Source organism: Drechmeria coniospora, chromosome 01 (genome assembly GCF_001625195.1).
Source record: "Drechmeria coniospora strain ARSEF 6962 chromosome 01, whole genome shotgun sequence".
NCBI lineage: Eukaryota > Fungi > Ascomycota > Sordariomycetes > Hypocreales > Ophiocordycipitaceae > Drechmeria > Drechmeria coniospora.
This window is the reverse complement of record NC_054389.1, coordinates 7,341,680-7,356,031: the sequence shown is the minus strand read 5'-3', so window position 1 is coordinate 7,356,031 and position 14,352 is coordinate 7,341,680. Positions and strand designations below refer to the sequence as shown.

At 54.9% G+C, this 14,352-nt stretch overlaps 3 protein-coding genes and 1 non-coding gene across 4 annotated transcripts; 2 read left to right on the top strand and 2 right to left on the bottom strand.

Moving 5' to 3' along the window:
• Positions 1-701: 701 nt before the first annotated feature.
• On the top strand, positions 702-787 carry DCS_t28. Its single transcript has one exon. It is a non-coding gene; the product is annotated as a tRNA-Tyr (tRNA).
• A 698-nt stretch (positions 788-1,485) lies between these two features.
• On the bottom strand, positions 1,486-2,160 carry DCS_01915 (uncharacterized protein; the record flags this gene model as incomplete). Its single annotated transcript, XM_040799246.1, has 6 exons — positions 1,486-1,578; positions 1,638-1,661; positions 1,727-1,828; positions 1,886-1,909; positions 1,976-2,032; positions 2,083-2,160. The coding sequence occupies 6 exons, from the start codon at positions 2,158-2,160 to the stop codon at positions 1,486-1,488; spliced, it is 378 nt and encodes a 125-aa protein (XP_040660129.1).
• Positions 2,161-6,817: 4,657 nt separating this feature from the next.
• DCS_01914 (uncharacterized protein) lies at positions 6,818-9,686 on the bottom strand (the record flags this gene model as incomplete). The annotated part of the gene is made up of 4 exons (XM_040799245.1): positions 6,818-8,698; positions 8,750-9,076; positions 9,142-9,507; positions 9,579-9,686. The coding sequence occupies 4 exons, from the start codon at positions 9,684-9,686 to the stop codon at positions 6,818-6,820; spliced, it is 2,682 nt and encodes an 893-aa protein (XP_040660128.1).
• Positions 9,687-13,196: 3,510 nt separating this feature from the next.
• Positions 13,197-14,324, top strand: DCS_01913 (uncharacterized protein; the record flags this gene model as incomplete). Its single annotated transcript, XM_040799244.1, has 2 exons — positions 13,197-13,378; positions 13,436-14,324. The coding sequence occupies 2 exons, from the start codon at positions 13,197-13,199 to the stop codon at positions 14,322-14,324; spliced, it is 1,071 nt and encodes a 356-aa protein (XP_040660127.1).
• Positions 14,325-14,352: the final 28 nt, after the last annotated feature.

Genomic DNA, 14,352 nt, shown 5'->3' with positions numbered 1-14,352 from the left:
CCTGTTTCATCCATAGCGCTGGCCGCTCCACGGCAGTTGTGACATGAGTTATATAATGGACATTGCACACTTGCATATGCCACGTCCGTGCCGATCGTGAACGCGCTGTTTTCGAACGACGATGCTTCTGGTATCCTCCATGAGTGCTTGACTGAAGTGCTTGACTGAACTGGACCCCGTTGGCATGGCCACGGTCTCGTTGGTTGCGCATCCTGCGATCCTCGACGACCACACCCGACGCTGCCCCCGACGCTGCTGTCGCTTGCGAGCCGTGATTTCTTGAAGAACAGCCCAGTAAAGGGCACGTCGACTCCTTGCTCAGTACACTTTCGCGTGAGCAATGCTTCCCGTCGCCTTCGGTTCGTCTCATTGCCACGCATGAAGACCTCGCGTACCGAAGCACCGCGGGTTCGGCTCGTTGTCCATGTGCTCTGGGGGCACCGCACCCACTATGTTATCGAGTGGAAATCGGCCACCGAATTTGACGTTCGACACTGACATGTGCTCAAGTTGGTCATAGGTCTTGTGGTGGTTGTGGGGGGGAGAGATTCCCAGCAGACATGGTAGGAAAATTTCCATCAAGTGTGGACAACGTAATGATTACTGCAAGTACGTCCGGTGCGATGTTTACCGAAGAACAGCTCGACAAACTGGCGCATTATATCATAGTAATCATTAAGATCGAAATTGACAAGTTAATACTCCGGGTGGTCTAGTTGGTTCATGGCGTCCGACTGTAAATGTTCAGTTCATCGGAATGTCGCGTGTTCGATTCACGCCCTGGAGATATTTTTGCCCCACTCGTTGTTGCATAGCGTTTTACATTTACTTTCATTTTTGCAGTCTTGTCAGGCCTGGCCTGAGACATTAGCATGTCGGTTGTTAGCCGAGATGACATGTCTCGGATCTGCTCTTTGTTCTCCATCCATCCATCTATCGTGTTCCCTGCCCATTGTTTTTTACCCTTTTCAAGGCAGAGAGAGGTTGGACGCATCTTGGGTGGGGTCGGCAGCAAGTACGGCACAAACGGTATGTGGAGGAGGGTACATTCTTAGACAGCCAACGTTGACCATTCCCTTGTGCGTCGCAAGTACATTCTCCGTCATCAAGGGCGAGGTTTGGGAGCACCACTGGCTCACTCCCGGAGTCGGCCACGGCCAAGCTACGATTCATTCCCTTTTCCATCATGAACTCCTGCCGAATCGAAGAGCAGAATGCAGGCCGAGAGCCATCGTCTTCCATACGGACTTTGGCATGGTACAGTTAGAATGATGCGGATGGGGCCTTTGCCGTCTAGCCATGGCTGTGGTATTGGTATCGAAGCGAATGCGGCTGGGAACAGCAGTAATAAAGTGTCCTCTGCAACGAGTGTCCTCCACCAAAATATGAAAGAGGGGGGAGATGAAATCGGAGCGTGCATCTGTTTCTTCCGCCGTGACGGCCTTCCTAACCTGCCGTGGCCACGGCCGGCCTCAGTCCGAGCCCCTATGCCGAAGGAGGATGGCGAAGCTTTTCGCAATACTCGACGGGAACGTCGCATTCTGCCATGGTCTCGGCGCTGGAGCACCAATAATCGGGCTACGGAACGGCTCGGTCAGCAACAACATCCGACGTCAGTTGGTTCGCGGACAGCGTACACCCCATGTGCAGCGGTCGGAGCCCTGGCATTTGTCACCATGTTAGTCCCCGACACGCCAACCGCACGGGGGCGTCAACAGCAACCTACAGGAGGGCCGTGGTCACGCTTGTTGTGCGTCATTTTGTCGCACGCCTCCTTTGTCACTCCACACTTCTTCATGTGATCCTCGCTGGAGCACACATAACTAGGCTGCAGAAAAGTTGGTCAAGGCGAATCTCGGATCATGTTGGGGGGGCAGGCCGGTACCCCTCGCGTGCAAGGATTGGAACCCTGCCATTTTCCACGTTAGCTGCTGCTACCGAAGCGAATACGCAAATTGAATTGACGGCAGCGTACGGGAGGGCCGTCGTTGATCTTTTTTTCCGCGTGTCCGTCGCAGTCCTCTCGGTTCTCCTGCTTGCACGTGAGCTTCCTGGCTGGCATCGCAGACGTCCACGACCCACAGTCGGCTGCATCAGTCCGTTCGGTGCGGCCACGGCGGCTCCGGCGAGGAGGAGGCTGATGACGTTGACGAGAAGCATCTTGGCGCGTCGAGCTGATTGTGGAAGGATAGCGGGTTGCGGCAGGCTAATCGGCTTGTCGCTCCACGCAGTCGCGAGGGAGGAGAGAGGCTCCCGGGTGACTTTTATCCCTCGAGCTCCGACCGAGTCGGCAATGGTTCGCAGACGAAGTGGAACGCCAACACATCTCCACGGCGGCATGCCATGGGAATCATCGGCTCGGGTGTCCATCCCATGCCTATTCACCCAATGCATGCCACGAAGCCCGAACGGGTTTCTCCGACGGCACGTCTAGGTGCACTGGCGGGGGCAACGTAGCCGTCGATGGGTCCCGGAGATGTGAGCTGACAAACGGCAAAGTGCACGTAGGTGCATGCATTGCATGCCCTCGCACAGCCTGCAGATACATGCACCTGCGGAAGTGCATGCCGTGGTGCGGAGTGCTGTCGAGCCGGGGGGCGACATGTTCATCGACATTGTGGCCCCCATGCCCCTCCATAAAACGATGGGCTGCATTTTATCATGGTCCGATGATTCCATACAATGGTTCCACGTGTAAATGCGCATGTTCACGCACCGTTAACCGTAGTCTGCTCGCCGGTTGGGTGCGTTGGACAGGCTCGGGGGACATGTCGAGCCTTTCGGAGCGCAATGGGGGGACGGTCCATCCACCATGACGATGGCCAAAATGTTGCTAAGCCCCCAGGTCGCCCTGGCCAACGCCGATGCGCCCATGGGTGCGAGAGACTGGACCAAGGAAGTGCCCAAGACTTCTCCCGGCCGCTCGGCGGAGATGGCTCGAAGGTGACGGCTCTGGCGACATGAGAGGCGGGGTGCATCGACGAGGGCGTGTCCGAATAGGTGCAGCTATGCCTCCTCTTGGAACTACGGGCATGCAATTCCGCCGATACATGGACAATGAATACGGAGCACGGAGTCGGGGCAGCAATGCTTGCAAGTGATGATGGCCTGCGAGGGAGAAGTTGCATCAATACAAGTCAGGAAGGAGTGCCGTGCTCGTCATACTGCACTCGTGCTGCTTGTATTATTAATTGGCACCCGCAGCACGAAAGCACAGCACGTGGTACGTCACGTGTCGGTCCGACAAGTCCTCGCATCGTGACTGCGTGGACAAAGGGGAACATGCACATGCCACAACAGGGCGAGATGAATTGTGCACAGGTCGGTCGACAAGACGGATGCTGACATATGAGATGCAGACTGGCTGCCGAATATCCGTCGACGACGAGACGACGCTGGCCGGCATCAAAGGCAACGCGTGCCGCTCGGCATGCCGCCTTACCGGCTCGTCGGCAAGGACTTTTGTAGCGTTTCGATCAGAAGGCTTGGCCGACAAATGCCCAATCATGGTCACCGCCCTTTGCCGTGGATTGGGTGTCCGCCCTCGCCCTGTCAGCATCGAGTCCAGGAGTGGCCTGAGGGTGAGGACGGCACGTTGCTGCAGGTAGGCGCGCGCGCTCGTGGGCTCGGCATGGAATGGCTGGCAGGGACAGTCAGCACGGAGCAGATGGCCATGGGGTCCGTCTGGTCCGCTCCGTACGCTGGTCCGTTCGCCGCCCGCTCTCGACCGAGCCGAGGGTGTCCCCGACGTCGGTCAGCTTCACGCTCGCCGTCGGAGGCTCCATCCAGAATTCGGTCCCGTCGACACCCAGCAGGGCAAGCCGACAGGACAGGCAGCAAGCGGGCAGCGTTCTTGTCCGCCGTCACGCATTCGCATCGTCGAGGAATCGAGCACGGCAAGCAAGCAAGGACGAGCAGAGAAGGGCTTGAACGGACAGCGTCGCACGCTAGGCGCCCAACGCCAGTCTCGGCCAAGAGGATGGCATCGGACGGAGGGAGATGCGACGGGGCGAGGCGAGGCGAGGCAGGCGGCAGAAAGCAATGTGCAGGCACAGGCACATGCATGCTCCAAGCACGGCAGGCGATGCGTGCAGTTGGTACTGTGCAGCCTCCACTCCGTACGGAGCATATGGCAACATACCATGACACCTACCAAGTCCACGTTGACTGTGGTGCCCTTTGTTTGTCGTCCAGTTTAGTGCAACGGAGCACCTGTAATGATACCTGTAACACGAACGGGTATGCTGGTACGCAAGGTACTAACCAGTAAAAATATACGTAATACCTACTACTACCTACTAGGTAGGTAGCAGTTACCAGGCCGAGTGCAGCGCAGCACATGCACCGTGCTTGTGGCGGGTGCTGCAATATTATAGGGGAACACTTCCTCACCCCGGAGTTCAGTGGGTATTCCGTGACACGGCGTCGGCGCCGCGCGTCGTCCAACAGCACATGTTGCAGGCTGGTGCAAGGCTCCCAGTTGCTGTCATCCATTAATACCGTCCGTACTTTTCCGCCGTAGCTGCCAGTGCATGTCGTGGCACCTACCGTCGACCGTGGGGTAAGCGTCCTAGGTACCTAGGTGCTGTACGGAGTACGCTTGTACGGAAGAAGTCCCTAGTGCTCCGTACAATGATGTAGGTACCAGGATAGTGACGGTACATGTAAAACGACACCTACTGTAGGTGCCTACTAATTATTACTACCTAGGTACTAACTTGAGTACCTACTACAGGTACAGTAGGTGAGTTATAGCAGTTAGTACTAGGTACGGAGCACTAATCCAGCGGCTCAATCGTGCCTACAGCACACCTAGCACTCGCATTACTTGCAGGTGTACGGATACAAGTACACACGCACTCAGCGCAAGCACTTGCATGTACCTTGCAAGTTCTTGTACTTACAGTACTGTCCCTGCGAGGGCAATGGCATGCTCCACAAGACATTCTCCCCAACAGCGAAACGACGTGGTTCGCAAACACAGTAAGCATTCCATGCCGACAAAGGCCATTCCGGTAAGCGCAATGAACCTGACCCAATCTCTTTTTGGGACCGTGTTTCAGCAAGAATTGGTGTCCGCGGGCAATGGGGTCATCGTATTCTTGATCTGCCGCTGTTTCAGAAGGCCTGCAGTTCGAAACACCTCCGCCAGCCAGTCAAAATGGATACTGCTGTCCTTCTGCTGCTACGGCGCAGCGTCTACAAGTACTTACTTACTTGTAAGTACTAATAGGTTCTTGCTCTCTCTGTACACGCAAGTCCTCGTCGTGAACGCAAAGAGTATTCCTTGTACCACGCCCGGAGCAGGCGTCCTTGAATGTCGCTAGCAATTATACCTGCCCAGTACAAAGCATAATACTTGTCGCTGCTTGCACGTGCATTACCCGCACCCGCTTAGTTTGACTATAACCACGGCCCAGGTATTAGCTGATGTTGGCGGTCGTGCTCCCAGTGGTGATGAAAAAGTGCCTCATATGAGGAGTAATGTTTGAATAGTAATACAAGTAATATTACATACAGTGACCCGCATGGGCAGAACACCTGGAGCCAAAAGGGTTACACGTACTCCGTCCGTGCCGAGTATTGCGTGCTTGCACTGTGCAGCAGGTGAAGGCACGCATCCCTCTGCAAGTCACTTCCCTCCGTGCTGGCCGGGGAAAGGTACGTCGAGGGCGATCGAGGCACGAGCACTCCGCACTGTACTCCAGGTGGTAGCCTTGTCCCCCTCACCTCCCCTCAGCGTCGATGCATCATCCTCCACCGCCTCGCCTCGCCCCGTCATCATGCCCGTCGTCGCCTCTGGCCTTTCCGCGTTGACCCAGGAGTTGCCAGCAGCCATGTGTCGACGCAGGCTCTCGGCCGAAAGCGCCGGACGAGGACAAAGATTTCCATGAATCCTCCTTTCGATGCAGCAAGGCTCTGTTGCCTCGGCTGCCTAGGCCGTCGTCGATATCATGGCCATGCCACGGTGATGGCGTCGTCAAGTTCCGGCGGTGAAGCCTCGCCATCGAGTTCGGTGGCGCTTTCTACCTCGGACGGGAAGTGTGGTTCGAACGATGCGAGCGATACGAGAAGCTTGTCCCCATGATGAAATCCCCGCAGCCCAAGCTTTTGGATCGAGGACGCGTGGCCGCAGGCGCTTCGTGCGTGCGAGCCTCCTTCACGGCGAAGCGGCGCCCCGATAAGCATGGCCATCGCTTACCGAAGCGGACAAGGACCCCATCCGTCGCGAGCCATGTCGGATTGCCGCGTTGCCGAGACGCATCACGCCCGACTCACCGACCCCTTCCACGGCCAGAGGTCCGTCGGCGCTCAGCCGGCTTTCGTCACCGGCCACGGACCAGATCGATGCAGGCAGCTTCAACGCCGGCACCGTGCATTCGTCGGGAGCGATGACGAGCAATGACGAGAGAGGATTATTTTTTAACGACTTGGCGCTCGCCCCGGCGACTCGTCGAACAGCGGACGGCGAGGTCAAGGTCGTCCCCGGCTCCCCGACAGCGCCTTCATTTTCTTGGCTCATGCCGACCTGACGCTCAGAACACCATGGTTCCTGGCAAAGCCGCGTCGAAACTGTCGCTGGCTTTGTCGAACGGGAAAGGGCCGGCCGGTGCCCAGAGTGCTGGGAGGGAGTGCCAGGGAGTGCCGAAAGCTGTTGTACGGTCCCTCGCTCCCCAACAGTGACTCCATCTGGATTATAGAACAACCTGTGTTTCACCAATGGACGATCGGCATCACCTTGCCTTCGAGGCGGTCCCCTCCCCAAAACCAAACACCCCCCCCTCACGGGGCCGGAACTGCTGGATGATGCCGAATCTTAGATCCGCAGCCTGCGAGAAGAAGCTGCCTGCTTGTCATCCAGATAACTAGCGTTTTGTTCAGCTCCTCCGTGCGCACTCTGGTTTCCTCTATATCGGATGTGGAACGGCAACGTTTCGCCCACGTCCCAGTCGGCCGTCCTATTCGCATTGCCGAATATCCTTAGTGCGCGGACGACGACCGTATATTGGCCCTCTGGTGCATACTCGCCCGATTCAAGCTTACCATCCCAGCGGTACGGGAGAAATTTACGAGATGTGTACTCCACTGGGAAGCCGAACGGTTCACCAATCGTTTGATGACGCCAGCGATCTGCCGGTTGGTCCTCTGGCAGGCTCGTGACCGGCAATACGTGCGCTTTCAGGCGCAGCGACCCAAGCGTCAGCCTGGCGACGATGGCAGGTAGTACGGCAGTGGAAGAAGTATTCATATCATCGGAATTTGGGAGGGTAAAGGTTACGTTAGCCTTGACGCCAACGTATTCCGTGTCGTTCGAGCACGCAACCCAGACATTGCGCGGTTTCAGAACGGTCGTGTTGTGGAGTGAGCCGGTAAGCCCCTGGTAAGGGATGGACAGAGAGGGAGCGCCAGTACCGTTGACAGCAATCCAGCCCGACCAAAAGGCTAAGCGCTTCGCATCAAGGCCGGAGGGAGGCGTCGGCTGCACTTGGACGGAAGCCGAACTGCCCGGGCCTAGGGTGATCAAGTCCTGGCTAAACCGCATACCGGCGGCGGCCCGTACGGCTTCGTTGGGGAATCTGGCGAGCTCGTTCGCTTCCCGATCAAAGGCGTACATGGTAATGGCAGGTACGTTGGAGAGCTGATATGTGACACTCGTGTTGCCCGTGTTGCTAATTGTAATGTTGAGCGACTCGACAAAGTGATCGGTATCGTTGAACGATAGGGCCGAGGGCTCGAGCAAGGTGGTGGCAAAGGCCGCGTCGTAGGCTTGGACAAGACCAGCTCCTTGCTGCGCTGTCGGGGCGTAGTAGTCGTGAAACCTCGTGCCATCATTAAAGAGCCGGGGCTTCGCCGTGGAAGATAGCAGGTTGTTGATCAGCACAGGATCGAAGGTGTGGCGCACCTGGGCGACGAGGGCAACGATGCCGGTGACGATCGGGCACGCCATGGACGATCCGGACCAAATTTCATAGCCGCCGTTAGCCATGGAGGTTGTCGAGAGAATATTTCCACCAGGACCGCCGATTTGCGGCTTCATGTCCATCCCCCACGTCGGGCCCCAGGACGTCGACAGCCGAAGGGCACCACCGGTAGCGTCGTTCGGTATGGTCGTTTTATAAATATTCGACCTACCGGGGCTGGGCATCGTCAGGGTAACTCTCTTGCCGGACTTGACGGCCTCGATCCATGTTTCGGCCATCTCTTTCGATACTGTGCCACTGGCAACGATGCCGGGCAGGGCGTCTTGCGGCGGAAGGATGGAATCCATGCCACCGCTAGCAGGGTACGTCAAGATATATCTGGCACCCTTCGCCTTGGCGTTGGTTGCCCAGGTGAGGAGATTGCACGCCTCAGCAGAGCGTAGCACGACAACCATGTTGGTCAGGTCGGGCGTCTCATCGGATAGCAGCTTGCCGCAGCCACCGTCGACTGCGGCGGTATCGACGCTCGCGGCGTACACGTCGAGCGATGCTCCATTCCAGGCACTAGGGATACCGGGAATGTAGCCAAACTCGACGTCGTCGGCGCCATCGACGGTATACTTTGCTTGGAAGAGGAAGATGGGTGTTACGGCATTGTCAATGGTGGCCACCGAAATCACCCCTTTTGCGTCGGCAGGCAACGAGGGAGCAAAGAGACCCATGCGACCCATGTTTCCCGCCGCGACAATGATGGGCACGCCCTGCTCAACAATTCTCTGCAGGAAAACGGACCAAGGGTGCTCGGACCAACCTCCGGGCGTACTTACGGATAGGTTGATGATGTCGGCTTTATCCTTGAGGGCTTGATTCACAGCAGCGATGACAACATCGCTCGTGACATGACCCTTGCAGCCCAGGATGCGGTATGCTCCTAGGGTAGCGTCCGGGACGACACCAGTGAAGCCGAACTTGTTGGGCTTAGCAGCAATAATACCAGCAACGTGAGTGCCGTGGCCATCGCAATTATCCATAGGGTCGTCGTCGGGTTTGGGCGAATTCTTGCCATTGTAGTCATCGCCAACAAAGTCGGTACCAAACGACACAAGACAGCGCGGGCCGAAGCAGCGACCCAGAGCCGAATGAGTATAGTCAATCTACGCCCGTCATTGGCACCGGCACGGAAATGGAGCAAAATATGGGGGCGGAGAGCAGGACTCACGCCGGAATCTAGAATGGCAATTCTAACGCCCTTGCCGGTGTAGCCTTTGGCGCGAAGCTTGTCTATCTGGGTCATGACGTGAGGCGAGTAGGTATCCAGAGTCGTATTGGAAAGGGCGCGTTTACGAGGACGCATTCTCTCCTTGGACTCGTTCCTGGCCCATTCGGTCGTTGGGTCGGCGCTCTGGTGCAGCGTGACGGGGAGATGCCACAGCAGAGCGGCATTCTCGGCCGCGAGCTTTGCCGCCATCTTGGCGGCATTTTTGATGTCGTGAAACTGGAAGGAGAATCCGTTTAGACGATCAAATTCGAATTCCACACGCACGTTTCCTTTCGAGCCCATGGCCTTTTTCAGCGCAGTGGTGTTCTGGGGGAGGTCGAGGGGACAGGTCAGACGGGACGTTTCTAGCATCGTTGCAAGCAGGGCCGGAGACCTACATAGCCGCCGACAAACTCAAAAATGAACGCGCCGGGCACGACCTCGCCGGCGGCTAGGGCCGTGAAGGCGGTCGCCGCAAGCGACAGGAGATGGGATGGGCGAACCATGGTTCCCAATGCGTCTTGCCTTGGATCTCGACGTACTGCCGCTCTTCATGTAGAAGGAAGGAAGTGCGCATTGCCCGACAAAATTCTCGTCATGGGAGAGGAAAGCAAAAGAATGGCCTGGACAGCAAATATATAGTCGCAAGCACGAGGTCGGCTATTAAATGGAGGTGAGGAGTAGCTTGTCGGTATTTTCAGTGATATGATGCCTGAACTGATGCAATGCATGGGATGTACTGTATATTTAAATTGTCTACAGTACACCTCTGTACTTGTACTTATTCCGTACATGTAGATTATATGCAATACAAGACATTGTATTAGCAGGTATGTAGGGGTAGGTGTGCGCTTGTTGACCTTTCATGGCATGCACAATGGGGGCACACCTATAAGAGGACGGCAGACTCGCAAGCAAGTACTTGCGAGCAGGTGCACCGCTGTATTAGCACAAGTACAGCTACATTGAAAATAGTTGTATACTAATGCAAGTAAGAATGTTTGCTGTTCCCACGTATATACACATGTACGTACGTGAGGTTTGCATGTAGGTGTAGAGGTGGATGCATACATGGAGGTGCACATACAGCAGGTACAAGTCGATATGGCTCCCGGACTACCGTAAGTACCGTACTCATAATACCTGCTGTATTACTAGCAGAATAGCATGAAAACGAAGTAGTATTACTCCATCTTTGTATCGCAAGTCCTTGTTTGGTGTACTTGCAGTAAGTCAAGCGTCCAAAAGTGACCAGAAGACTGTTCTTGGACCAGGATATATTACCCGGGAGAACCACTATCGGTCGTTGGAAAGAGACGTGGAGTATTATACCTACTCCATTGGCTACAGTACTTGAGTAAAACTAGACGGAAAAGAATAACCCAAGGGGGGATGAGGGTGAACAATGGGGTTTGCGGATGTTTTAAGAATCCATGTACGGAGTACGTAATTAGTGTATCCACAGTCCACCTACCAAATTCCAGCAATTACAGTCGCTTGACAAAAGTGACGATTCAGTTTTGGTAGCGCTACTCCTACAAATTGAATCGACATTTTTGCCACCCCACTGACCAGCAGTACGGAGAACATGTAGAGTAGTTGTACTTGCAGTACTCTGTAAGCACTCCGAATTCTATAGAAGGAATATTAGTACAACAATGTGCTCCGTACTTACCTGCACGTACAACTAGTTGTACTTGGGTATGCTTACATGTACTCCGTACACTGTATAATTACTGCAAGTCCACCTACATGGACGGAGTACAGTACAGTCACCTACGGAGCATTGCAAGTATTAAGTATTAATAACTGAGTTCGTATACGTACAGGTATTCCAGCACTCGCACGCAGTACTTGTAGTGGTTCGGAGCATGTACACCTACAAGTACGGTAAGTGCCATCAGCAGAACACAAAGCATTGCCCAGGGGCTGGCGAATCTCGCAAGGGGAGGTGGTTTTTGTTTATTTCTGTGCCAACTTCAGTACTCTTTTCTGGGCACCAACACATGGACGCTCAAGACAATTACTCGACCTTGCACAACTAGAGTATCAATGCATGGTTCGGAGTAGGGACTTGTACTTGTACTCGTGTTCATCCGTCATGTTGGCACCGTACCCCCATGGAGGAAGAGTCAACAGGACAGGTCAGTACAACTAATTCCAAGTAATACTCTTCAGCGTACGGAGTAGCGTGAGAAGAGGCTGGGCGTGATAATTGCGGTTACATTTAAGTACTTATAACCACAAGTAATACGTAAGTATGAGAATCTGGTATTAATATCCGTACAAGTCCTTATTGCAGTAAGTATTTACTGTAATTACATGTACATGTATGGGGTACTATATGGGCAGATTGCTGCAATGGTCCCAATGGCATGGTTCCACACCGTGCAGCATGGCGACAATTCACACAGTAAACTGCCATTTCATACGGCGTCCTCCTACAGTGTGCGCTGACGGGAGAGCACGGTATAGGCGGAGTGTTATCGGCTACAGCAATACAAGTACTGTACATGTACTTATGGAGTACATGCGCTTGGCAGTAAGAATAAGTTCTCCGTGCTGGGCACCGTTCATGTACATGTATACAGCACCAGTGCAGTGCATGTACATGTAATGTAATTACGGAGTAGCGGTACTCCGTAGAGTCGAGCATCTTTTGAACAAGTGGATTGATATGCGAGTCTGGACGCAAATGGGGTTCTCCTTGCGGGCGGACTTGCACCGATACAAGTACATAAGCATACTTGGTATAGGCACTAGGCTGTTCATATTCATGTTCAACCAAGTACATGTACAGTAGGCGTGCGAGAACATACTGTACGCGTACTAGGACTGTACGGAGTACATGCATCTACATACACCTAAGTAAGTACAGAAGCTTAAGTACAGCACTTGCTCGGTACGGAGCATTGCAGTACGGTACAATCAATGCATGTGCTTCATTACACGTGAACATGTATAGCTCAATCGCATAAGTGCTGTACGGTTACTCCGTGCTGTACGGAGTACTCTGTACTAGGTTCCTACTTAGTCTCTGTACTCCGTACTTCGTACTGTACAGTAACTACTTACTGTACACCGTACCCCGTAAGGTACTATGGTACTGTAATCAGGTTCTCTGTACAGAGTACTCTGTACTTGTACTGTACATTAGTTGTCCGTGGTTGCATCCGTTTAATCGCGACCATAGTACAGTATTACGGGGTACCTAGTACTTGATCAATACAGTTATCTCAGCACTCATATAATACGCCGTCATCTGTGACTGCCGTACAGTTCAGCACTTGATACAGTACCGACTTACAGCAAGTGCAGTACTGGCAGTACATCTACTCCCGAGTGCCATTACTTGCACATGTACTGGACATACTTGTACAGTACTTGTACTTACGAGTGGTGGATAGGCTCACTCACTACTAATTTAGTACTTTCCAGTCATAATAGCTAAGGCACTCGTACACCATCACCGGTATTGGATGAAGCGGCCATTAGGCCTCCACGCAAATCATCCGGTACATGATATTACTATACAAAAAGTGCATTGGTCTTTGTTCTTGCACAGGAATTGTACTTGCTGTATAAGTACAGTACAGTACAATTACAGTAGGCGTACCTTTGTACTCGTACAAGTATTGCTTGTACGGAGTACTTGCATGTACAGTACTTGTAGTTCACCGCAATGGTGTACCAGTATTGTGGCATACAGCACTTACTGCAAGTATGTTACTGTACAGTACAGTACTGTACAAGTACTCCGTAATAAACCATTTATTAATTATTAACCTGTTGATTTTCTTGGACATCTTCACATGTACTGTACTGTACTTACATACGTTGCTGCGCAAGTATGTTGTTCCGGTTTCCATCTTCGCCCCCACCATAGCTTGTTCAGAGTTCGTCATGATTCTTGCAGCAGGCAAATGCACCATTGCTCGTCAGCCACGAGAAGAAACGACAAAGCCCATTGAACCCTTCCTTGCTCGTATCCAAACCACGCACGACGTGACGGCATCATGTCGACCTTCTCGGGTCGGGACTTTGCCCTCGGCGTCGTCGTCGGCGTCGTCGCACCCTTGCTCCTCGGCTCCGCCGTCGTCGTCGCCGTCCTCCGAGCGAGCGACATCTACAGCCTGGGCCACTGGAAGCTCAACGTGCGCACGCCCATAAAGTCCATGTGGATGAACCTGGGCTACTGGTGAGCCTCACGAACCGTGGCCGCGGCGTCTCCGTGCCCGTTGCTGAACCGTCTCAGGACAACGCCCGACGGCGAGCCTGTCGAGCACTTCGACGACGCCTGTCTCGGTCTGCTGCGGGAAATCTTGCAAACCGCAGGCCTCTTGCCTTGCGGCACGGACGGCACGCCCGCGACCGAGTCTCGGCCGCCCATCTCCGTCCTCGACGTCGGTTTCGGCTGCGGCGACCAGACCCTCGCCCTCGCCCGCCTCCTTCAGCCTCGGGCCGCTTCCGACTTTCGCTACGTCGGCCTCACGCTGAACGCGAGCCAGCTTCAGGCGGCATCCAGGGCCATCCACGACAAGTTTCCCTCCCCCTCGGTCGACGGCACCGCCCTCGACGAGACGTGCTTCCGCGTCTTCCGCGCCGACGCGGCCAAGCCCGAGACCTGGAGCCCGCCCATCCGCGCCGCCGTCGAGGAGCTGGCCGACGGCCGCTTCGACGAAAAATGGCTCCTCGCCCTCGACTGCCTCTACCACTTCTCCCCCTCCCGGAAGCCCCTCTTTCGGTACGCGTCCGAGACGCTCGGCGCGAACCTCATGGCCTTTGACCTCGTCCTCGACGAAAAGGCCGGCTGGCGGAGGACCATGCTCGTCCGCGCCCTCGGCTTCGTCCTGAGCTGTCCGTTCGGCACCTTCCTGACCGAGCAGCAGTACAGGCGGCAGCTGGTGGAGTGCGGGTACGACGCCGACGAGATGACGCTTCGCGACATCTCCGACGACGTCTTCTCCGGCATCGCCCGCTACCTCGAGCGGCAGGAACGAGCGCTCGGCCGCTACGGCATATCCATCGGCGGCTACAAGCTGACCGGAAGGGTCTTTGACTGGTTCCACGCCTCGAGGGTCGTCAAGGCCGTCGTCGTCGTCGGCCGCACGGGCACGAAACAGTCGAGCGGAGCCTCTTCATGAGCATCATTTCTGCACGCGACCAACCAAG